The sequence below is a fragment of the Urocitellus parryii genome, chromosome 1, assembly GCF_045843805.1.
Source record: "Urocitellus parryii isolate mUroPar1 chromosome 1, mUroPar1.hap1, whole genome shotgun sequence".
NCBI classification, from domain to species: Eukaryota; Metazoa; Chordata; class Mammalia; order Rodentia; family Sciuridae; genus Urocitellus; species Urocitellus parryii.
The window spans coordinates 29875814-29902911 of record NC_135531.1 but is presented as its reverse complement, the minus strand read 5'-3'; the positions used below and the strand labels follow the sequence as shown (position 1 = coordinate 29902911).

General features: G+C 32.7%; 1 protein-coding gene across 4 annotated transcripts in view; it reads right to left on the bottom strand.

Annotated features, from left to right (window-relative positions):
• Window positions 1-27098, bottom strand: part of LOC113186242 (cadherin-10) — a 102999-nt gene that overhangs the window by 5537 nt on the left and 70364 nt on the right. For 2 of the 4 annotated variants that reach the window (XM_077795589.1, XM_077795590.1), the window contains exons 5-9: window positions 25022-25209; window positions 22943-23196; window positions 19177-19313; window positions 7094-7215; window positions 2032-2140 (exon numbers count right to left, since the gene is read on the bottom strand). In XM_077795589.1, coding sequence (XP_077651715.1) covers window positions 2032-2140; window positions 7094-7215; window positions 19177-19313; window positions 22943-23196; window positions 25022-25209 — 810 coding nt within the window. Of the gene's footprint in view, window positions 1-2031; window positions 2144-7064; window positions 7216-19176; window positions 19314-22942; window positions 23197-25021; window positions 25210-27098 lie in introns of all 4 variants that reach the window. The other 2 variants (XM_026393633.2, XM_026393632.2) reach the window with 2 other exon arrangements.

Genomic DNA, 27098 nt, shown 5'->3' with positions numbered 1-27098 from the left:
ATTATACCAGTTAACTACATAAACTGGGAAAGTAGACTAACAAAAGAAATGCACATAAACAAATTTCTTTCAATAACTATTTTTCCCCTGAAATACCCTAAGATAAATGAGCATACATATGGTACTTTTAGAATCTTGCTTGCCTAATTTTTAATTTTTTTAAACAAATGTTTGAACCTTAGTTTTGTAATTGTTTTGACAGGTTGAGGGATCAAATACAGTTTGACTCATTTCAAATTATTTTATGGTATATTTAGAAATTCATGATATAATTTTTGACCTATGATAGAATAAATAAATTTTAAACAGAAATAACATAGAAATAAGGGAGTTTAAGGCAAATATTAACAAATACAAGGCTAGAAAATTAACACTAAGGTGATATATATGCTATTTCAATTTTTTTTAAAAACTTCACCCAGTATCACAGCATCATTAATTTTATATGATTAGGTTAAATATTCTGGTTTATGTTCTGTGGGCTTATTTCCTGCTTTGAGTACCGTATATAGATTGAAGAACTCTTGGTAATATTTGTCAAAAATTAATTAAGGCTGGTCTTGTGTGGTTTCCCCAATAACTTTGAAATGCCATGCTAAGACAATACTATTTCATGTCTATATCACTTTTTAATAACCAGTGCTCAGTTTCACTGGAGCAGGGAGAAAATTAAAATACAACTAGAAGCAGGTACCATCAATTCAATACTGTAAATTCAGTACTAGGGACAGCTCCAGTCTAAATTCAATGTTTGATTACTGTCATGTATAACAACAACAACAACAAAACTCAATGTATCTGTTGCCAGGTTCAGCAAATTAAAAAGTAGGATGTTGTTTATCTCTAATTCAGACTTAATCTCTAATTCATATTTCATATGAATGTCTACAATTCATATTTAGAAATTAAATATTCATTCTGCATTTTGACTGCCATCTTCATGTTAATTTTTTTCAACTTGATAACTTTAGGTGTTTGGAGTGATAGAAAACACGAACATTTTAATAAATTCATATTTAATAAAAAACAGATGTTGACAATAGATACCCCCCCTTTCAGTTGGTTTTTGCTAAGATTCTACAAGATGAAATAGCTTGAATAAAGGTTGGCACAACGTAAAATGACCTATTATCTTAAATTATTTGCTGGTACTTTGAAAACTAGATTCTGATTCTGCCAACACACATCATGCATTGTGAAGAAAGCACTACATACATGCCAATGTGGTTATGAGGCTTATTTAAAAATACACAAATCTGCAGCCATTCTAGAACTCATGTCTTTCAGCAAACAGAAGCTTGCATAGTTAGCTTAACATAAAATACAATAAGTCGAGTAGAGATCTGACAACATAATTTTGTTTAACTAGAATGACTCCAATGACATATTTATCAGGGAACAGAGCTGTTCAACTTTTAAACAATCATAACTATTCTGTATAATGTGTTTTATTTTTATGAAACTATGAGAAAAATTAATTTCTGAAAAATAAAATTTGTATAGTATAAGGACAACAGCATATCTTGCAATGCCTTTGCACCATATTTTCTAAGGGTCTAGTGAGGCTACACCACATTCTTACTCTTCCTTTATGCCTACTTGGCTTCAATAAACCTGCTGCTATTCAATCTCATCAGAGTTTGCATAACATTTTCACTGAGTTACTTATTTCTGACGAGATCGGGCGCGTTCAGGGTGGTATGGCCGTAGACTGAGTTACTTATTTCTGCATTCATATTTTCTATACCTTTTCTTAGGCAAAGTGATTATTTCTAACTTTTCTAATCATTTCAACATCAATCTCATTGTTCATATCTACACAGACACTTCTCTCATGTACTTTATTAAATGAAAGAGAGCTAACATTTTCAAACAAGACATCTCCTGAAATATCATTAACTATCAGATAAAAACAAAATTTCATAATGCAGATCAATAAATTGATAGATCATGTATATTATAATGGTTACTTTAGAAGAAATTTCCAGTTAATGTCATGTTATATCATAATGAACAAGTTCTAAAACTTACCTTCATTATCCTGTACTGTGAAGTTTGGATTGACAGCAGCTAAACTGAAGAAAAATTTCTGACCACCTAAAGGGTCATCTTTGTCTACTGCACTTATAGTCTGTATTAGCTGTACGAGAGAGAAATATTATAAGTCATCAAACATACACATGTATAATCTGCTTTTGTAATACATAATTTTAAAAAATTTGCTTTGTAGAAAAATTCAAAAGAATTTATTTTGTTCATGGTGAATAAATCTTAATGATAATTTTCTTTTTAATGATATTTCTCTTCTACCACTCAGTCCCACTTATTTCTCTCTCATAAATATTGTCTTTTCCTTCAAAATGGTAAATTGTAAGATATTATATATTTTTTGAGGGTTTGTATATTTAAATGTAAAACCAGTATGTTATTTCACATAAATCTAAACATTGATTGGGAAGAGTTGATCTGATGTAGGAAAAATTGTGGAAATAAAAATATTGCTTTGCTCCTCCCCAAAGTTAGGTGCAACATAATAAAAGAAAACAGATACTTCATACATAATGTTGAATATAAATTTTACAAAGAAAAGTTTATATATTATTTTCTACTGTAATAGCAATAGTTTGCTTCATTTGCACTTTAAATACAATTATATATTTTTAAATTCAAGATAGGTATTATATGGGGAAATGTTAATTCGTTTTAATATAAGAGATAATAAAAAACTGTCTGGTAACAGTGGAAAATTTAACAGTTTATACATAATCATATCATTGTTTTTTATATAGTATATGATTGATACTATATAAATATATGATATATGTAACAGTTATGTATTTGGGTCGGTATATGATTTCTTTATTCTTTAAGTTACATATGAAATAATTTTTTTGTTTTTAAAAAATATTTAAATTATTATCAGGGTTTCAAAAGTTGCTTCTTCTGCATATTGATGTCTATTTATGCCTGTAAAAATCATCAAATATGCTTAATTAAAAGGAATATGCTTTTTAATGCATCAATTCAATATAACTTTGTGTGAATAGTTGATGGAAATATTTGTTGTTGAGGTTTTCTTGATTTAATTAGGGATTTCAAGTTTAAAACATTAAACAAAACAAGAAATAAATGAAGAGATCATTATAACCATTATTATTTTCTTTCAAAGTTTGCTACATGAACAGAAATGTGAAAATTTCAAGTATTAACTTTTAAAATTATAATTTTACTCATTTATCAATAATGACACAAGAATTTAATTAAGACATGCAAAATATGTTTATTATCTAGAAATAAGCATCAAAATTTTTTAAAACTAAATTAGTTTAAAACAATTTAAAAATATATTTGACTAAATCTTATTTATAATAAGATTAAATAGAAGCCAGACTTATAAAATATAAAAATGGTATAGGAGTTAATTAAAGATAAAGACATAAAAAAGGTATTAAAACTACTCAAGAATTATTAATTCATTTACCAAAGAATTTCTTAACTGATTTGTATCTACCAAATACACTTAAAAGATTTAGTTTTAAAATTTTGATCCATAAGAGTATATTGAAGAGAAATAAATGAAATAACATATCTTGAAAGACAGCAGAGTAGTTCAAATTCCTAGTCTCAAAGATTTCTATATGAATACACCTATAAACACAAGAAAGAGCTAATTTCTTTAGAATAAAAACTACAATGTCTCAAAATAAACATATGATTGTAACTATTATTACAAATAAAATTACAGTTCATTTTTATCCTCAAAATAATGAAATAATACATTTCTGAGGACATATATCCACATCTTTATATATATGTAAACCATAAAGTTTTATATAAAATGCTCAATGATATTTTAATGAAAAAGTCAATTCATTGATTTAAAAGTCAGTGGTTAATTGATATACTTTGTTATGAAAGGAGTAATTCCAATTCATATTAAAGTTACAAAAAACAGAATCACACTTTCCAGAATCCCTATCATTTTATAATAAATTTTATGACTCTCAGACTTCTCTGTTGCAAATAGAGGTACTGCTTCATAAGATTTTTTTTTTTTTTAGACATACTTGGCTTTAGTGTTTAACCCCTTTATTTTCAAAATTTACCTTTCAATTTAACCTCACTTTCTATTCCAATCATACATTCAAAATCACAAAACTATTGTTTGGGTAAGTGTGCCATAAAGACTTGCAATCAATATCAGAAGTTCACAACAAGAAGTAGATAAAACTTTTCTGCTGGCTCTCTATATGAACACTCAATATTTTATTTCTACTGGAGACAAATCATTTTAATCCAATTGCAATGAAACAATTTATCACACTTAGGAAACAAATGAACACAAGCTGGTGATATCCAATATTCATTTTGAGCTATGGAAAAGAGTTATAGGTAACTCTTTCTTAGCTTTTCTTCTTGGCAATAATATAATTGTTTATATTATCATTGTATTTTTACATTTGATATCAGCATTAAGAATGTTTCAGTGATCATACTACAACCAAATGTGGAATAATGAGTGGATTTTAATGTATTTAAAATTAAATAAGTAGTTATTATGCTTTAATGTTTTAGCTAGGAGTTTTTGTTGACGAAAAAAAACTTTCTTTTATTCTGGAAAACTTCAATCTTTTAGCTGTTAGGAAGTAACTAAATATTGTCCTATGAAAAATACGTGAAACGATTTTGGGTTTGATAAAGTCTTTGTTGCTGTCTGGTTTGATATTTGCTGTCAGTGGTATTAGCTTTAATAAGGTGCTTAGTGAACAGTAAATATAAACAGCAACCCTCCCTAGAGAGATTCCTTGGGAAAGGTTCTTTGTGATTAACATGGTATTTTCTTCATCTAGACTTGGAAAATTATTAAATACATTTTACCGACTTCAGGAGTGAAGGTAAGTGAGGGAAACCGAAGGGAAGTAAAAGACCTATTGTTCCTTCCTTCAGGGTCCTGTCTCTCTGAGGTAGAAAGGTGAGAATTTAAGTAACCCTGTTAGGCAGGAGAGGACTGACTACTAATACTTCATCAGTTGCAAACTGCATCCTATCTAAGAAAGTCTTGTATGCTTAAACCAAGGCAGAGCTAAGGCCAGGAACTAAGGAGGAGGAGGCAGTAGCAATTAGTTTTATTTCTGTCTTATCAATTTGTCTGCACACCAAATGAATGGAATTATTCCCCATGTTGTTTTTCTAAGTGCTACTTAAAGAGCACTTAATTTGCAGGAGAATTGGGTGGACTGAGATTCTCTATAAATAACTGCAGCATTCCCAGACATCCTAATCCTCCTTTCCTAGGAGGAGGGGAGGCCAAGCTAAAGAGTGATTATCATAAAAGGCACAGAGAAGAAGTTTATCAAATAATCACTTTAAGTTTGCAAGCTTGGATGTCAGAACCTAGAATTCTATCATTTATTATAACATTTTTGTATAAGCAGAACTAGTTTTCAGCCAATGAGAACACGGTGGCATATCACAAACTGGTCATATTAACAATAACTAGTGTGGAAGACTTGTACATGCAGTCAATTAGACAAGAATTATTAATCATGTTCTTTCTATCAGGATAGTCAAGGTAGGCTAACTGCTTTTTATTAAAATCATCTTTCATTGGATTATTTTTCTTCATTATGCCTACTAGGTTTTACAAGTACAGAAATTCTGGAGCATTACTGAGCCAACTATAGTTAAAAAGAGAAAAGGCACTGGAAAATAAACACAATTCTTTATTTTGTATATTTTGAATACATTTGTAAGTCTGCATTTATAATAATTGAAATGCTCTGAAAATATATCTCTTGAAAATCAAAAGGAATAATCATAGAAGGAGCAATGAATGCAGTAGTAGCAAAATGGGTAATTTATCTCTTAGAGAAAATATTTTAACTTATCTCATGCTGAGCCTGCCAAGCAGAGGACTATTTTGAATGGTATTTTAGGGTGGACACTGTTTCATTAAGAAGTTGGAGGTAGCTAAGTTATTTAAATATTCCCAATTAAACACTTCTATAATATTTTCAAGTAAAAAAAAAAAGGAATCCAATTGCAGCCATTTTACCATTTCTCACAATAGACAGGCTATTGAATTCCTGTTAGTATATTCAAAAGGAAGTATTGGAGTTATTCCACAATATAATTTGCATAAAAATGTAACAAGGACATTGATGTTTATAAAAGCATCAAACGATGTCAAAACACAATACAGCATCATGATGGCTTCTCTTTCTCTAATAAAATACATTGGATTCCCAATTATTATTTATAACATGCAGCTTCCTTCTGTGAAGATAGCACTCAAAGCAATTAAGAACAGTCTTTTCAGCCATATATTCTGGAGCTTTTTAAACAACAAAATGAGTCCACTGAGGAAAAGATTTAAATAATTATAAACAAAGCTGATGTAGGCAGAATGCTTTAAAGGACTAAAACTGAGTCATTAAGCACTTTACATGTTGGTGTAATGATGAAAACCAATGTATAAGCAAATTCTGCTGCCCTACTTCAAAATATATTTGCATATTTATCTGAATATTGATGGAATGCTTCAAAGATTCCATGCATTTGTTTCTGGGTTTTCACAAACTTTCATTCCCATTTCTCTAGCAATTTCAATATTTACCTAATAGTACAGCAGAGGATTCTAGTTTGCTCATGTTTTCGAGGGCTTTAAAAGTTGAAGTTGTGGGGCTGGGGATGTGGCTCAAGCGGTAGCGCGTTCACCTGACAGGCGCGGGGCGCTGAGTTCGATCCTCAGCACCACATAAAAATAAAATTAAAGATGTTGTGTCCACCAAAAAATAAAAAATAAATAGATATTAAAAAATCTCTCTCTCTCTCTCTCTGAAGTTGTTTCTATACATTTGTGTGCAAATGATAATGTCTTTTCTTTTACACCAGAACTTTAGGAAGGAATTAAGAAACCTGGTACACTGCTATTTTAGAAACTCTCAATTTTAAAAACATGTCACCGTTTGAAAATATTGCAGGGAGTATATGTGAGTGTTCCTTTCCCTTTTTCATTCATTCCTGTCAAGTTTGTGAAAATAAAACATTTAATACAGAACCACCCTGTGTTTTCAATCTTCCAGTTGCTCACCTGTCCTGGTCTGGCATTTTCACATACAAAAGTGTCATAGAACACAGCAAATTGTGGGGCATTGTCATTAACATCCAAAATTCTCACAAAAACAGCTACACGAGTTGTTTCTTTGGGATTGTCTAGAAAAAAATAAAGGAGAATTTTGTTTAGGTATGCATGTTTGTGCACCAGATTTAATTTATATAGGCATCTTATGGATATTTAAGTGCTCACATACCAATAAACATTTCATTCATTCTCCTAACATAATGAGCAAATGCAATGAAGAAATTTACTGCAGAGCCTAATTAAGTAGTCATGAATTCAGTTAATATTGAGCACAAGGGGATTATTTTTACTTTGTAAAAAAATTAACAGTAAAACCTAGTATAATTGAGCTCATATCTGTCTTTACTGTCCAAATACACAAGATATGAATAAATGTTTATTACATAATTTTTACATATAACTTATTTAATCTTTAACATTTTTTTGAGATGAAGAACTATTTTTAAATAAATTAGTTACTTATCCAAGATCAATAAATCCTTGTTCTACTAAAAACCTATTTTTTGACCATGATAATTAAAATGTATTCTAATAGCAACATTCAAATTGCTTCTTGGAAATTATAATATATGGCTACTAATTCTACAATGTGATAGAATATTTACCCTGGGATATAAAGTTTCAGACATTTTATTTATATAGTCATGAATGATACTATTTCAACAGCCATGACTTGATTTTGCATAACAATTTATTGGTTCTAAATTAGCTCTACAAACAAATGGCAAGCTAATAATGATGTCTTTACTACAAATGCTAAAATAAAAAGCATCAAAATTTCCAAATAAAGTGATGCAGTTAAAATATTTTGATTTGTAAAGGAAATAAAAAATGTTCCTTATTTACCTTAGCTTGAGTAACAAACCTATAATAGTCACAATTGCATCATCTTCATTGTAGATTTTTCTAAGCAGTTTTATTGATATCTGAGTGTTTTAACATTTTAAAATCATATTATAGTTATTCAGACTTAAATACAAATACCACAATCTTTAGATAAAATCCAACTTCTTTGAAAACTTTGACAAAGTAGAGGAACATATTAGAAAATAGATAGAAATGTTGAAGAAACATCTGCAATTCCATGTCCCTTCCAGCACCACTGAAAACAGTAAAGAAATGGATACAACCTAAGTGTCCGTCAACTGATTAATGGATAAAGAAAATGTGATACATATACACAATGGAATATTATTTGATTCTGAAAAAGAATCCATTGCTATCTTTGGCAATAATCTGGAAGAAACTGGAGATTGATGCATTTAGTGAAATAAGCCAGACACAAAAAGACAAGTACTTCATGATTTCACTCATTTGTAAAATCTCAAAGAGTGGAATGCATAAAAGTTGAGAGTAGAATGATAGTTACCAGAGGCTGTAAAAAGTAGAGAAGTGAGAAAAATAAGAAAAAGTTGATCAATGGATACTAAGTTATAGTTACAAAGTAGTAAGAAATTCTGGTGTGTTTATGCTCAGGAGGGGCAATACAGATAACAAAAATGTGCTATATATTTTAGAAACCCAGAAGAAAGGATTTTGGAAGTTTCCATCATAAAAAAATTATAAATATTTGAGGAGAAGCATATGTTTAACCTGATTAAACGCCATGCCATATGTGTGTGTGTATATGAATATGTATATATTTTGTGTATATAAAATATTAAGTGGAATCCCACTAATATGTACATCTTTTTTTTTTTTTTTTTTTTTTTTTTAGTTCTCGGCGGACACAACATCTTTGTTGGTATGTGGTGCTGAGGATCGAACCCAGGCCGCTCGCATGCCAGGCGAGCGCACTACCGCTTGAGCCACATCCCCAGCCCCCATTTTTTGTTTTTAATGTATCAGTTAAAACTAAATTTAAAAGAAGAAAAGGGAAAATTAGCTTTATAAAAGCCCAAAGAGTATATTTAACAATCTTATTAAGTGATATAAACCAAAAAGAGCTATGGATATTATCATATGCCCTTACAAAATTTGTCTGACTTCCTAATTTTAACTAAATAATTTTCAGATACAAAAATACTGTCATATGCAAATAGAGTATATATTACTGCTGAAAAGAATTCTTCTTCCAGCTACATGTAATTGTATTGTTATTAATATAATAATTTCAGCTTTTAAAAAAAATAATGTGTAAGAACTGATTTCTTAGCAGGCATATTTACAAGTCTGAAATAGTAAAAAGGAAGGCAAATAGGATTCTAAATCTCACTGAAGTATATTCAACTTCTGTTCCTCTTTCCAAGAGGGAATTTAAAAATGCATCTCCTTGACACTCCTCTTAAGTCTTAGCTCTGACTTTCTAATCCACATATATTCTGTTAACAGGTTCTAATTTCCTGTTTGTAATATATGGCTGCATGCCCTCCACCTTTTCCTGCATCAGGTGGCTGAGAGTTCATACCCTGGAGGTAAACTGAGCTTCTTTTATATCCAAGTCCACTCATGTTCACACATTGTGACTTTGCCCAATGCCTTTATTATTCAGTATGTGTAAAAAACACATGGCTTCTGATCTCACATAGTTATTTGGAAAATTAGGTGTGATAAAGCAGGAAAAGTTCTTGTCAGAGCATCAGTTTGATGACTAGTACTTCAAACATGAACATCATCTTTATTACCAATATAATGTATTCATGGCTATTTTATAAGAGTTTGTGCAATCTTTCTCCATGTAATGCATTCACACATTAAAAACCTGTTAACAAGCTTTCTCACAATTCACATGGGTCTGAAGAGATCCCCATTGGGAAGAAGAAGAGGGAAAAGGAAAATAAACAGAAAAAATATTTTCCATTGTATCTGCACCTTTATCTGTCTTATACTATTCATAAGACCCAGAGGTAGAGTACTCACCAAAAATGGACCCCTGACTCCCTAGTTACCTGTTGCTATGAAGAAGAGTGGAAATGCACACTTCTTCCATTTCTCTAGAACATGCTCTTTAATCTACTGCTACGGTAAGTGGACATAAACAAAATGTGTATTTTCAATATAAAGTGTGACATAAAAGTAACTCTTGTTGGTAGCAATTCAGTCACTAGCTATGTCAAAGAAGATAAGAAGAAAAAAGAAAGTTTCAAGCCTCAAAAATGGCTTTGTTAGACTTTGCCCTAACACAAAATGTAGATTCTTTAGCCTCTTTCCAAATAGCCCAAAGATCTTCAAATCAAAAGCTAAAGCAACAGGGATGAATGTCTTTGTAAAGCATTGGGTCTGGCATCACCTACTGAAAAAGCAATGTGTGTGTGTGTGTGTGTGTGTGTGTGTGTGTGTGTGTGTATTTGCTGGCAAATGCCATGGCTTATGTATAAATAAACAAACAAACAAAGCATTCTGAGAATGCAGAATCATACAGAACAGCTGCTGGCATATATTTACCACTTGAGTCTCCCTCAGAGTCCTTCAGGAAAGCAGGAGAGTAGTACAATGTACCAGCAACAAAGGATCTTAAAATGTGTGTGCTGAGGTGAGACTATGCCTAGAATTCCAAAAGCTTTTGCAAATCTCTAAATAGAGAAGTCTTCAATGATTGTCTAGATACCCCAGATTTTCAAAAAATGGAACTGTTGCACATGCTTAGGACACAACTTTTTTTTACTAATACATAATGGAGTCCTTCCTTCCTATACCAAGCTCATTGTCCTCAGAGTGTATTGAAATGATTATAGCTAAATTTTCTTGAAGGAACTCTTTGGCCGCTACAATAAATGTGTTCTGAAACTTTAAGTTTATTATTAAGACCCTGATTGTGTCCTTAATTTTAGATTTTTTTTCATTCTCTGCATGGCATTTTAAAATATTTTTTTAAAGACGAAAAGGGGAATTATGCCATGGAATAATGCACTAAATAATTACTTGCAGTAGATAGCACTTGCCACATGATGTGATACATTGCACTGGAATGTAGAATTAAACTGTTTGAGGCAGGGCCTGGAAACACATTGGTAAGAAGTACATTTGTATGTCATTCTGTCCTGCTCCAGGCGAGGTGTGTGACACACTTAGCATAAAACCAGTGTTTAAAGTCTCGTAAAAACAATTCTCTATATGCAGTTTCCCTTTCACTCTCATTGCTTAATTTAATTCCCAGAACAGCATAATGGGACCCTGATTGGTGTTGGTTTGGCAGGTAGGTATTTCCAACAGTTGTGCCACAGACTGAATTCATTTAGTGGCAAAAAATAGGTTCAGTTCTTAAGAAGAGGTAATTGGCTTAGCTTTTTACTGAATCATAATTACTTCAACTAGCTTTAGAAGTTAAATTTCTCACAGTATCTGAAATGGAAAGTGCAATTCCAAGCTCATTGGGCCTGATAAAGTATCTTAAAATGAGCAGAGCACAAGCAACCTTACTTTTGGAATGACCAGAATCATGTTGGACACAATCAACTCTTAGGATGAAGACAGAGAAATGACAGCTTTCATAAAGGAAAACTCCAACAATTGTTAGTATTAACAGGTATCACTCTTTATATCTCATTGTGATGAAACTGGATTTTTTAGGGTTGGTCTGTATTTCAGAGCCAAATTAGAAAGATAAACTAAATCTATTACTTTAGCTTGACGCTTTGAATGATTGCTGATGATCTGCCTAGCCTAGTTACATTCTTCAGAGGCACTTGGTGATTCAGACCTGATGTTTTGCCTTCCAAAGTCTGGAATGGTTACTTCAAATAACTTGACCTTGATACCTATTTGAGGATTCAGCTTAATATTTCAGATGTGGAAATTACCAGCTTGCTGTCTTACCATGATTTAACTCATGATGAATATTTATTTTTAAAGCAGTTTGAATCTATCTGCTTCATGTTTGTCTCAGTATGTAATCAGAAATGGAGCAGGTCTGCGGGACCTGAACATGTGATCTCACCTGTTGACCAGGACCTCCCATCTTAAAGAACCCCACACTAGACTCAAGAAGCTAATGTTGAATTTCTTAATACTTTTTGAATAGGCGATTTGACATTTCAACTTGAAAATGAGTTCCATAAATGATGCTGGCCATCCTGTGTACAGGCAACACCTTTCGCAACTAAAGAAAGAGGGGTTTTGAATCCTTGATCTCTGTTTAGAGTTTGAACAAATTTTGTAAATTATTTGTAGAATTATTAGAGCTAGAACTGGAATAACCTGTTTTAAGTCCCAAATTACTAACTCTAGCATTATTTCAGAAAGTTTCAAAAAATCTCCAGAGTTTTAGTTTCTTCTCATTTAAATGAGGCTAATTTAATATATTAGCAAGATGAAATGTAATTTAAAATTCTTAGAATCATAACCCATACCTGGTTTATCATAGATTCACAATAATAGTGTTGATGAAAAAAATTAACATCTCAGTTGTTTCCTCAAAAGAGAAAATTTGCAGTACCCATTTTACTTGAATGTTATTAGTTAATAATAAATGTTAGATTTACAGATACTTTAGAGTAGCAGAATATGCTAGCCCAAAATATATCATTTTGCTTTAAGGATTACATTGACCTAAAGACATTAAGAAAAAAAAAAGAAAAAAAGTAAGAAAGAAAGAAAAAGAGAAAATCAAGGTTGAGGATATAGCTCAGGGGTAGAGCACTTGCCTAGCATGTGAAAGGCCCTGGATTCAATCCCCAGGACTGTAATATAAGATAACATAAAATACAATAGTATAAATAGAATGTAAAGAAGGATACTCTAAACCTTTCTTTCTTTTTTTTTTCCTGAAAGCAGAAGAAAAAACTCTTATATGAAAAGTATTCTTACATATCATGAAGACAGTGACATTCTTAATATTGAGGAGGACAGGCAATTGAAACAGAGATTTTCTGTACAAAAACAAAGAAAAATAAACACTCTGTAAATATTTAGTTATTTTTTCACTATTGCCTCTTTTTGTTTATCCTAGTTCAAAAGTATTCAGGCTTTGCAACTTTTTTTGGTTCCTCAATTCCTTAAAAATGCTCCTTATTACATAAATCTTAAATAAATGTGTGTGCCTTTCTCCTCTTAATCTGCCATAATATCAATTTAATTTTCAGATGTGGTAAAAAATTTTAAGATAGCATAAATGCAATTTTGCTTCTTTTACAATACCTATAGTCATCCTTCAGCATATATCTAAAAGAAATACTGAAAAAAATAGGTTTTTGAGGAATCAATTTAAGATTTCAATTAAAACTATAATTTGTAGACCTGCCTGTGAGGGACCCAGGCTCACAGGGGAGCCAGTCTACGCCTCCCTTGGCGAGGCAGACACTCACCAGAGCCTAGCCTCTGACTCAGGACTGACCCTTCCCACCAGCAGACTAGTGTGCCTCAGGCGCAGGACCGCCCCTTCCAACCAGCTGACTACCATGGGAGGCCAAGCCTACTGGCCCAGATCCACCCACACCAGCCTTTGAGAGACCCAGGCTCACAGCTGGCCTGGTACTCCCCCCCACCTTCCAGGTGGGCCAGACACCTGCCAGAGACTAGCCTCTGGCGCAGGAACTCCCCTTTTGACAAGTAGACTACTAGGGAGGTTAAGCCCAGAGGCCCAGATTCAACCACTCTAACTTGCACAGATCCAGGATGCAGTAGCATTCATTGAGGGACACCAGCAGGGTCTGGAAGCCCAACATCAAGGTGAGGTACTGTCAATCTGCATAGGTACTAAAAGAATATAGGGAAGAAACTGTAATATCTCAGATCCACACTGCAAGAAAGGAAGACACACAGACAACATGAAAAAACAAATGAGGAAAGTGCCCCAAACAAACCAGACACTATAATAACAGAACCCATGGACAGCAAAGTTTATGAAATGTCAGAGATGGAGTTCAGAAGGTCCATAGTTAAAATATCTGTGAATTAAAGAATAACCTAAATGAGCAAATATAGGAAAAAAAATCCATCACTCCAACAATGAGATAAGAGAGCAAATACAGGTAGCAAAAGATTACTTCAAGAGAAAGATTCTGGAAAAAAAAAAACAGTCAAAAATCCTTGAAATGAAGGCTATAATAAATCAAATAAAAACTCAGTAGAAAGCATAACCATCAGACTAGATCAATTGGAAGAAAGAATATCAGATAATGGAGACAAATTATACAATCTGGAAAATAAAGTTGATCACACAGTGAAGATAGTTAGAAACCATAAACAGAGCATCCAATAATTATGGGACAGCATGAAAAGACCAAATCTAAGAGTTACTGGGATAGAGGAAGGTACAGAGTTTCAAACCAAAGGAATGCACAATCTCATCAATGAGATAATATCAGAAAATTTTCCAAGCATTAAGAACAAATTTTAAAAACAAATACAAGATGCTTACAGGACACCAAATGTACAAAATTACAATCAATCTACACCAAGGTACATTGTAATGAAAATACCTGGGATATAGAATAAGGATAGAATCTTAAAAGCTGCAAGAGAGAGGAATCAGATCACACATAGTGGGAGACAAATTCGAATATCAGCAAATTTTTCAACCCAGACCCTCAAGGCCAGGAGACCATGGAACAACATATACCAAGCTCTGAAAGAAAATTGATGCCAACCAAGAATCTTATATCCAGCAAAACTAAGCTTTAGATTTGATGATGAAATAAAAATATTCCATGATAAACCAAAAGTTAAAAGAGTTTACAACTAGAAAGCCTGCACTACAGAACATCCACAGCAAAATATTCCAAGAAGAGGAAATGAAAAACAATGATGAAAATCAGCAGAGCGAGAGATTACACTAAAGGAAAATCTAATCAGAGGAGATTCCAAGTCGAATTAAGTACCAAAATAAACAAAAATGTCTGGGAATACAAACCATGTCTCAATAATAATACTGAATGTTAATGGCCTAAACTCACCAATCAAAAGACATAGATTAGCAGAGTGGATTACAAAAAGAAAAAGAAAGACCCAACAATATGCTGCCTCCAAGACACTCATCTCCTAGAAAAACACATCCACAGACTGAAATTGAATGGTTGGAGAAAAACACATCCACAGACTGAAGTTGAATGGTTGGGAAAAATTATAACACTTACATGGGCTGTGGAAGCAAGTAGAGGTTTCCATCCTTATATCAAATAAAGTAGACTTCAAGCTAAAGTCAATCAAAAAGGATAAAGAAGGACACTATATACTGCTGACGGGAACCATATACCAACAAGAATTAACAATTATAAATATATATGCCCCAAACAATGGAGCATCTACATTCATCAAACAAAATCTTCTCAAGTTTAAAAGTCAAATAGATCACAACACAATAATTGTGGGTGACTTTAACACACCTCTTTCATCACTAGATAGATCTTACAAACAAAAGCTGAACAAAGAAACTATAGAACTCAATAATACAATCAGTAACTTAGACTTAACTGACATATATAGAATATTTCATCCTTCAACTAGAGAATACACTTGTTCTCAGCAGCACATGGATCATTCTCTAAAATAGACCATATACTATGCCACTAAGGAACTCTTAGCAAATATATAAAAGTAGAGCTACTACCCTGTATTTTGTCAGATCATAATGGAATGAAATTAGAAATCAATGATTAAATAAGAAATAAAATCCACTCCAACACCTGGAGACTAAATAATATGCTACTGAATGAACAGTGGGCTACAGAAGACACCAAGGAGGAGATTTAAAAAATTTTAGAGGTGAATGAGAACACAGATACAACATATCAAAATCTCTGGGACACTGTGAAAGCAGTTCGAAGAGGAAAGTTCATTGCATGGAGTTCATTTCTTAAAATAAGAAAACTTCAACAAATAAATGACTTAATATACATCTCAAATCCCTAGAAAAAGAACAAATCAACATCAAAAGCAGCAGAAGATAGGAAATAATTAAAATCAGAGCTGAAATGAATGAAATTGAAACAAAAGAAACAATTGAAAAAATTGACAAGAACAAAAAGTTGGTTGTTTGGAAAAATAAATAAAATTGATACACCCTTAGCCATGCTAACAAAGAGAAGGAGAGAGAAAACCCAAATCAGTAACATACATGATAAAAAAGAAAATATCACAACAGACACTAAAGAAATATAGAAGACAATTAGAAATTATTTTGAAAACTTGCACTCCAATAAAATAGAAAATTTCGAAGGCATTGACAAATTTCTAGAGTCATATAATTTGCCCAAATTGAATCAGGATGATACACAGAATTTAAACATCTCAATTTCAAGTGACGAAATAGCAGACACCATCACAAGTCTACCAATCAAGAAAAGCCCAAGACTGGACAGATACACAGCCAAGTTCTATATAAGACCTTTAAAGAAAATCTAATACCAATACTCTTCAATTCATTTCAGGAAATAGAAAAAGAGGCAGCACTTCAAAACTTATTGTATGATGCCAATATCACTCTGATTCCAAAACCAGGCAAAGACATATCAACAAAAGAAAACTTCAGACCAATATCCCTGATGAATACAGATGCAAAAATTCTAAATAAAATTCTGCCAAATCGAATTCAAAAACATATCAAAAAGATCATACACGACGATCAAGTGGGATTCATCCAGGGATGCAAGGTTAGTTCAGCATACGAAAATCAATAAATGTAATTCATCACATCAATAGAATGAAGGATAAGAATCATATGATCATCTCAATAGACTCACAAAAAGCATTTGACAAAATATAGCACATGTTTATGTTCAAAACAGTAGAAAAACTAGGGATAACAAGAACATATCTCAATATCCTAAAGGCTATCTATGCCAAGCCCCAGGCCAACATCATTCTAAATGAAGAGAAATTGAAGGCATTCCCTCTAAAAACTGGAACAAGACAGGGATGCCCCCTTTCATCACTTCTATTTAACATAGCTCTTGAAACACTGGCCAGAGCAATTAAACAGATGAAAGAAATTAAAGGGATACACATAGGAAAAGAAGAACTCAAATTGGCACTATTTGCTGATGATGTGATACTGTACCTAGAATACCCTAAAAGTTCCACCAGAAAACTTCTAGAATCAGTAAATGAATTCAACAAAGTATCAGGATATAAAATCAACTCCCATAAATCAAAGTCATTTCTGTATATCAGTGACAAATCCTCAGAAAGCGAAGTGAAGAAAACTACTCCATTATCAGTAGCCTCAAAAACTTGGGAATGAATTTAATGAAAGAGGTAAAAGATCCATATAATGAAAATTACAGAACCCTAAAGAATGAAGTCAAAGAAGACCTTAGAAGATGGAAAGATCTACCTTGCTCTTAGATAGACAGAATTAATATTATCAAGATGACCATACTTCCAAAAGCACTCTACAGATTTACTGCAATTCTGATCAAAATACCCAAGACATTCTTTATAGAAATAGAAAAAGCAGTTATAAAATTCATCTGGAAAAATAAAAAGCCCAAAATAGCTAAAGCAATCCTTAGCAGGAAGAGTGAAGCAGGTAGCATCACTGCCAGACCTTAAACTATATAGGACAGAGAAATAGTAACAAAAACAGCATGGTATTGGCACCAAAACAGACTGGTAGACCAATAGTACAGAATAGAGGACACAGAGACTAACCCACAAAATTACAATTATATTATATTAGACAAAGGTGCCAACAACATGCATTGGAGAAAGGATAGCCTCTTGAACAAATGGTACTAGGAAAACTGAAAATCCATATGCAACAAAATGAAATTAAACCCCTATCTCACACCATGCACGAAACTCAAGTCAAAATGGATCAAGGATTTAGGAATACAACCAGAGACTCTGCATATAAGAAAAAGTAGGTCCTAATCTTCATCATGCAGGATTAGGCCACAGCTTCCTTAATAAGACTGCTGTGGCACAAGAATTAAAATCAAGAATCAATAAATGAGATGGATTCAAACTAAAAGTTTATTCTCGGCAAAAGAAACAATCTGTGAGGTGAATAGAGAGACTACATCTTGGGAGCAAATCTTTATCCCTCACACATCAGATAGAACACTAATCTCTAGGGTATATAAAGAACTCAAAGAGTGAAACATCAAAAAAACCCAAATAACCCAATCAATAAATGGGCCAAGGAGCTGAATAGACACTTCTCAGAAGAAGATATACAATCAATCAACAAATATAAGAAAAAATGTTCATCATCTCTAGCAATTAGAGAAATGCAAATCAAAACCACTTTAAGATTTGATCTCACTCCAGTCAGAATGGCAGCTATTATGAAGACACACAACATTTAATTCTATGAGGATGTGGGAAAAAATGTACACTCATACAGTGCTGGTGGGACTGCAAATTGGTACATATGGAAAGCAGTATGGAGAATCTTTGGAAAATTGGAAATGTAACCTCTATTTGACCCAGCTATCCCTCTCCTTGGTCTGTATCCAAAGGACTTAAAAACATCATACTATAGGGACACAGCCACATCAATATTTACAGCAGCACAATTCACAATAGCTAAACTGTGGAACTAACTAGATGCCCTTTAATAGATGAATGGATAAAAATGGAATATTATTCAGCAATAAAAGTGAATAAAATCATGACATTTGCAGGTAAATTGATGGAATTAGAGAAGATAATGCTAAGTGAAATTTGCCAATCCTAAACAATCAAACACTGAAAGTTTTATTTGATATAAGGAGGCTGATTCATAGTACAGTAGGAAGAGGAAGCATGAGAGGTACAGATGAACTCTAGAGAGGGCAGAGGGGTTGGGAGGGAAGGGAGGGGGCATGGGGTTATAAATGATGGTGCAATGTGATGATCATTATTATCCAAAGTAACATGTATGAAGACATGAATTGGTGTGAATATACTTTGTATACAACCAGAGAGATGAAAAATCATGCTATATATGTTTAATAAGAATTATAATGCATTATGTAGTCATATATAAATAAATTTTAAAAATAAATAAAATAAATATAAATTTCTTAGAACAACAAAAACTATAATTTGTATAAGCAATGAATGAATTATTTTAGTATATAATTAAATCTATAAATATGTTAAATATACAAAACTAAAATATACAGAATTATAAACATAAATATGCATTATAGACATAAAAGTCATCTTACTGATTTCAGCAGCTATGACAGTAAGATTGTGCCATTGAGATAGTTCACGGTCAAGTGGTTTTGATGTGTAAAGCGATCCATTTCCAGAATGTATGTTAAAGATCCGATCGAGGTCAGTATGGCGATCCAAAGAAAATCTGAACATAGAGGGCAAAGAAAAGTACATGGCAGTGTGATTGAAGTGTTACAGGAGAAAATGGTAAAATTCAAAGACACACATATTACTAATAATTATTGGAAGAAACACAGTACTGATCTAAAACATAGTTTCATGAGTTAATCACAGAAAAACACTCACTCTCTCCAAGCATGAATTGGCACTTGGTTCTGCATTGAAATGCTAGTCTTCTAAAATCTCTGCTCTTAAAATAATTGTCTATTTTCATGTGAACTAACATTGATATATTTGACCACAACATAGTATACATTACATGTGGTTACATTGCTTTATTTAGTAGTGGAGAATTACTGCAGGAATCCATTGCAACAGACCAATCCCAGAAGCTTAGATTTTCCTTAATGACAAAATTGGAGATAACAGTAGGTTCATCAAACCGGTTGGGTGTTTTGGAGCTTCAGGGTATGATATATACATAGCTTCAGTTTCTAACCACATGTATTATAAAATGTATAACTTTAAAATAGTACAATTCCAGATGAGAAATCTTCATACATCTGTATTAAAATAGGCAGCAATTGGTTATTTTGGTATTGTATTGTATATTATTCTGAAACCTAATACCAGGTTTATCAATCTTAATGATGTCATTTTGATAAATCCCATTTTTAAAAAGTCATACTACATGTTTTAGCCTTCACAAATAAAGCAAATAATTGTATCCCTATATCTAGAACAATCCCCAAATTCCACCCAGATTTACAAAATTAATTTACTACTGAAAGACCCAACACAAAATTTATCTCCTCCTTATAGTCTTCCGTGATCACCTAAATTTCAAGCATCTAACTGCTTCCTATGGAAAGTAACTGTACAATTATATCTGTCACTTATTTCATGTATTTGAAATTTGTTTCATTCCAAATCTAAAACAGGAATTGAAACTTGAAAACAATGTGCCTACTGACCACTATCATAATATATCTACTACTGTAACTTTAGTAGGCAGTTAGTATTATTTGATTCTCATATTCTTCTCCAATAGAATGAAAACTCCTTGAATAATATGTTAATATCTCATATGGTTATCTACAAATATTTATCCAATGTAAGAAAGAATGACAGAATTATTAGGAATTTGGCAATTAAAAGTTCCCTTATTTATATAGAAATGTGATGTGAACTTGCAATATGTTCATTAATAGAAACCTTTTGTTATCATGTACCATGATTTTGCCAAACACAGTTTTTGTGTTTTTCTTAATTAGTTTTTTTGCAGTTCAGTTTAAAAAAAGTAATAATAAGATTTAGAGTATTATGTGATATTATCTTGAAGATGCAGAGAAACTACAGCCCTTCTTTTTCAAATATTATTCAAAATATAATTTTATTTTCTGATTCTTAATCACCAAATTATGTGTTAACTTTAATTTTTCCAAGATACATGTTTTCAGTAAAACTTTTTGATTACTGCATTAGCATTAAGAATATATGACATAATTTGTAACATGTCCAGGATGATACATAAATACATTAAACTTGCAAGGCTATTTTATTTCTTTGAATATATAAAATTGTCCTTTTATATCCACTGGGGATTAGAATCAATGCACATTCTCCTTTAAATCATTTCTAGATTGTTTATAATACCTAATATAAGGTAAATGCCATATCCTACACAAGTAATTGTTGTGCTATACTATTTAGGAAATAATGACAAGAAAAATGTCTTCATACATTCAGTACAAACAATATTTTTTCCAAAAAATTTCCATTGATTTTTGTTGAATTGGCAGATGCAGAACCTGTAGAATATATAAATTTACTACATATATGTGCATATATATCCACAATATTTCTATTTATTTGATTATTTACATAGTATATCACATGTATACATTGTATCCACTTGTTCTACAAAAATAAGATATAAAAGTATGCCTTCCTACTTTCTACAACAAGGTAATATAAAGCCATACCTATTGGCATTGTATATTCTATACATGAATGGACTCTTCCTGGTCCTTTGATTTGTGTTTTCATTAAACATTATATTTATTGTGTTTTTAAGTATTTACATATAGATTTTAGTATAAAATAGCCATCAATCTATGTGAGGATGGAATGTATATTTCACTTTGTGGAGATATATCTTTATATCAGGACTTAACAATAGTCAACTTAATTTTGTCTCATCAAAACTCTGATGTATCATTTTTTTAAAGGACCATTTTGAAATCAAGGACCCAGAGCAGAGACGACTGATGTTAGTTAGAATTTCTGCCAAGGAAATGCTTGGTAAGTATTTAAGGGGTAAAATTAAACATGCATATTAGTTATTTTAAAGCTTAAAGAAAAATTCAGGGAATGCAGCCACTTAGATGAAGACAAGTGGACTGGAGGGGTGATATTCATAGGGAAGTCCTGCTGGCAGATGGGAGTAATATGTGAATATTATGTACAGTTTTCTTCTGCAGCATGTAAACTGTGATGCTGCACATCAATCCAAGAAATAGTATTTATGCATAATTATATAACTAAATAAAACAAAACATACATTTGTCACTCTATATAGTATGACTTCACTTGAAAGTTGGCAGAATTTATAGAATTTTCAGAGTAAGTCTGACCAGAGTCAGGTGAATGAGTTATAAGTACATACAGAAATTGTACAGCAAACCTTTACACTCATACTTTACTAGCTCATGTGGAAGCAAAATCAACCTGCTGAGAATTAAGGAAACAAATGAAATCCAGAACACATGATGGACTAACAGATTAAAGTGAGTGTTCACTTTGATGATGAATATTAGGTATATCTGTGTTTCCTTGCTATATCAGTGCAAATGTCAATGCAAACTTTGAGTCTTTCTCATTTTTATGTGTCTATCACATCTCAGGTGTTTTGATTGCCACAATAAAGAAAAATGTTCAGTGACTGATATTTCTGGAATGTCCTTGCATTTTTTGAGACAGCTAAACAACAACAACAACAAAGCCAAAAACCAAGAACAATGCAAAAATTCCCTTCTTTGATGTCTACAGTATAAGTACAATTTGTAAAAATTATGACAAAACTGAATTATGGCACAATCATATTATTTTTAACTGTTTATATTTATCTCACATACAAATATCATGGCTTGGTTGCATCGTAAATGTGCATCTAAAAACGTATTCTTGAGCCCAGGCGCAGTGATGTACATTTGTAATCGTAGTGCGAGGCTGACACAGGAAGAGTTCAAAGCCAGCTTCAGCAAAAGTGAGTTACTAAGCAACTCATTGAGACCCTGTCTCTAAATAAAATACAAAATAGGCTGGGGATATGGCAGTGGTTGAGTGCCTCTGAGTACAATCCCCAGTACCTCCTTTCCCCCAGAAAACAACAAACCCTTTAAGGAGACAATTAGATGATACAAGCCAGACTTCAGTCTATAGGATGCGATAAGAATAAGCTATAACCCTTGTGCACACCTGCTCCCAGGTATTTAAAGCCAATTTACCTTAAACACTGGGCTCACCAAATTTATGTATAACTTACAGAAAAACTCCTGTAGTATTTTATTGCATTAAATGTTTCAAATAGAATTTCATAATCTATGTGAATTTCAATTTCTTCTGTTTCATCTCAAACACAGGCATAATTACCTAATGGGACTGGAAGCAGAGTCTGGATCCCTTGCCATTACAGTCCCAATAATTGTGCCCACTTCAATATCTTCATGAACCTCAAAGAGGTAGGAGGACCTGCTGAAAACAGGAGGTTCATCTACATCTTCTATAGAGATTTTCACAATTGTGGTATCTTTGAATGGTCCTAGATAATAAAAACGTGGGTCCACATGGGTATTTTCTGCTTCAACCTTCAGAGTGTATAGTCTCCGGCTCTCATAGTCAAGTGGCTGTAAAAAGACACATGTCATTCAATTAAAGTGAGGGGAATTGTATGACATGCTCATTTCAAGTTACAGAATGATTTTTAAAATCCAGGTTGAATGCATTTGATTTGCTTATTAATAAGTTTAGAAAGTAGCACAGATAATTATATAATCCTTAAATATTGTTTAGGATTCAATTTTTACTTTTTATATATTCAAAATGTAACACTTTGGAACTTAAGAAAATGAGATTTTAAACCCTGCAAAAAATTGGGCTAGATGTTCAAACCTATCTCATAGGTGGTGATTCCCTACAAAAAAAATAGACTGGAAGATTATGTATATGTTGGCATGCATACATGTGTGTGTTGAGGTATTGGGTACTAGTAAATTTTTCTAAGCAAAAAAAGTGAAGCTGGGTGTGGTGGCATACACCTCTAATCCCAGCAGTTTAGGAGGCTGAGGCAGGAGGACTGTGAGTTCAAAGTCAGCCTCAGCAAAAGTGAGGTGCTAAGCAACTCAGTGATGCCTTATCTCTAAATAAAATACCAAATAAGGCTGGGAGGGGCTGTCGATATAGCTCAGTTAGTGGAGTGCTTACTTCGCACTTGGTTTAATCCCCAGCATCAAAAAAAAAAAAAAAAAAAAATTAGCGCTAGGGTTGTGGCTCAGTGGCTTGAGTACCCCTGAGTTCAATCCCTGGTACCAAAAATTTTTTTAAATTTTAAATTTACAAAATCTTGGTGATAAATTTCCATACTTGCTTGAAAGAGTCAAAATAAAGAAAATCTCAGGAATAAGAAAGGTCCTGTACAACCACAAGAATGAGAAGTTATACTTCATGTATATATAACACGTCAAAATACATTCTACTGTCATGTATAAGTAAAAATAACACATAAAAAAGAGAGCACAGATTTAATAGCAAGTTGGCATGAGGATGTGTTAATAAACAAAAAAAGGGGCTTTAAATATCAATATAGTTTAACTGTCACAAAGAACTATGTCTCTCACCTCACATTCACTCTGAAAGATAAGTTTTATTAACAGAGAAGACATTGCTGAATCAGACTTCCTCCATTTTCTTTTTCATTTTTAGATGCACAAGATTCTGTTTGCCTGAGTGCTACATTCTGGTCATGGAAAATAAGAAAGCTGCTTTGCCCTTTGCTGGTCACTGTTTAATGAAGGTTCTGTACCTCCTGCCTTGCTATGCACTCTCAGGATAGTTTTCTTATTAACCAGTGCCTCAGTGGTTACTTGATGCTTGGCATTTCATTATAAATTATTTTTTTTTAATTTTCCCTACATTTTCTCATAAGATGGCACTGATCCTACAATAACGTAACTGGTTACCTTTAAATTGTATCTCTGAACATATGTTAGCAGAAAAGTTTAATTTACATAGCATAAGGGGAAATGTGAACAATTGAATTATATTCCAATCCATTCTGTTTTTATTAGCATCTCTAGTTATTGCTTCATGAATCTGGATAGTGTACTACATTTTATGCTTCCAACTATAATGATGTATTGTTCTTATTAGCTATTAAGCATTTTCTTAAGAAAATATGGTGGCCTTTTATTAATATGACTTGAAAATATAATCACACATACATTAACTTTTTAAATTTTGTAAAATCTCAAGACTCATGTTTCAATCAATAGAAACACAGTGTACATGTCTAAGAAGCTTTTGGCTTTATATACTTCTTACTTAAGTAAACTATGAATTACATTCAAGCATGGCAGTGATGTATCTTTTAATGGATAATGCATGAGTGAAAAGTACATAATGAAACCTCAACTCTCTAAACACACAATGCTTATTTCTGCTGACGTAGAGCACCTTTTTCACGGTTATGATGCCTTCCTGGGTGTCCTTCTCAGTTATAATGTCAAACATATCAGTCCCATCACCATCAATAATTCGGTATTCTACTTCAGCATTTTTCCCAGTGTCAGCATCGGTTGCTTTCACACTTCCAACAGCTGTGCCGACTGGGGAAGATTCAAGAACCCGAAGATGAATGGTGTCTGCAGAGAATAAGAAGAGATGAATAGAGAGATTTCTGAACAGAATTTTCAGAAGTAAAATGGATATGAGAATCCTGTAAATCTTAAACTCTACATTAGATGTTGATTGATTCATTCTTTGAGTATACCAATTATGGTTAACATTCTATTAAAGTCTAGGAGCATGAGGGCTTTGACTTGTGTGTGTGTTAAAATGAATACTGAGAACCAACCTCTAATAGTATCAGGAGTTCTGGTTTTGAAAATAAGCACGTTGTCTTTTTTTTTTTTTTTTTGGTTTGCTTTGAGTGCAGTTATATATCTATGTGTGTTTATACAATCACAATAAATCACAGGATATACAGTGATTATTTCTATTTAATTAATGTTGCTATGTTGTATTTGGTGATTTTCTTCTCTTCCTTTAGCTGCAAGACAGAATGGTCCAAAATTCCAGTGAATCAGCTGTAACAGGTAGGAATCTTATTTCTATTTGTGACAACAAAAAACAAAGGAAAGTCTATGGCAGAAATATCAAGATGCCCTTCTCAGTGTCAGAGAAAAAAAAAAAAAACACTAAAATCTGACAAACTCTCCTTCCTTCCAGAGCAAAACAAGAATTTATCTAAGCCCTTGGTATACCTGGATGTGCTTCCCGCTTGAACAACCTCTACTGCTAATAAGATTTATGTTTAGCACCTGGTCATAAACTACATATTTCTGACGGGTTAATCGACTGGAAGCACAGTTCTGATTATTGCGCCTTCTTGCTCATAAACCTTAAGTAATTCTCCTTAATATACATAATAAAGTTCAGACCTCTTGTCTAGCCATGTTATTGCCTACGTATATCTTTCCTAACATATTTGGCTTTTGTTCACTTTCATGAAAGATTTGCATCCAACTAGACCGTTTAGTTTTTTCTGACCCCTACTTTCTTTCCAACATCATTCTAGGTATTTTTCTCATGCTATTTCCCTCAAGTAAAATCCTCTCCCCATTACCCAAATATATTTAAAATGCAGTTTGTCAGAAGAAAATAGCACTTTCATGGGCTAAGTGCTTCAGGAATGGGGTTATGCCAAGGGGTCAGGGGCAGGGGGCGGCTCAGAAGAAATAAACCTGCTGACAGCATGATTTTAGAAATCTAGCCTCTAGAACTGTGAGATGATAAATTTCCTTTTCTTTAGGCCACCCAGCCTATGGAATTTTTGTGGCAGATGTAACAACCTAATACAGGCATATACATTCACTCAGTTTTAAAAGTAATTTTCTAGGAGAACATTGTGAAAACTCAGTTTTCAACACATACCAGTCAGGCTCAGAGGGTATTTTCTTACCTTTTTCTCTGTCTGTCTCTGGTATCACACTATGGAAAGTCAGCTAACTCATTTCTTGACTACTATCCTACTGCCTCTCCAGGCCTTTTTCATCACTTCACTTTGGAACACCTGAGCCCTGGGTATTTGGATGGTTCCCTTGATCATGTCCTTCAAGTACTTGTCCAACTATGACCTTCTCAGAAACATTCCACTAGTAACCTAATTGCAAATAGACTGGTCAGAAGCAGTAATCCCAGTCGTGCTTCTTACCTCTTTCCATTGCCGGGCACTATACTATCTAGATATGTATGCCACAAGTACATAAAACACAGGCTGGTTGCATTTTTTCACCAATGTTTTCCCTCTGAATATTGTAAGCACTATATGATGATTGCTCCCATTTTACTTAAGGTACAACAAAAGATCCATAGGCTGACTTTCCCTAATTTTGCTCTTTCATTCTCTCCCTTAATTTATACTTACCAGTAACATCTGTCTCCTTGAGGTTTTCGGACATGTTTTTCTTACTTCAATTTAATACATTTTCCCTCCTCATAAAAAATTACCCATTTAAATCTATAGAACTGC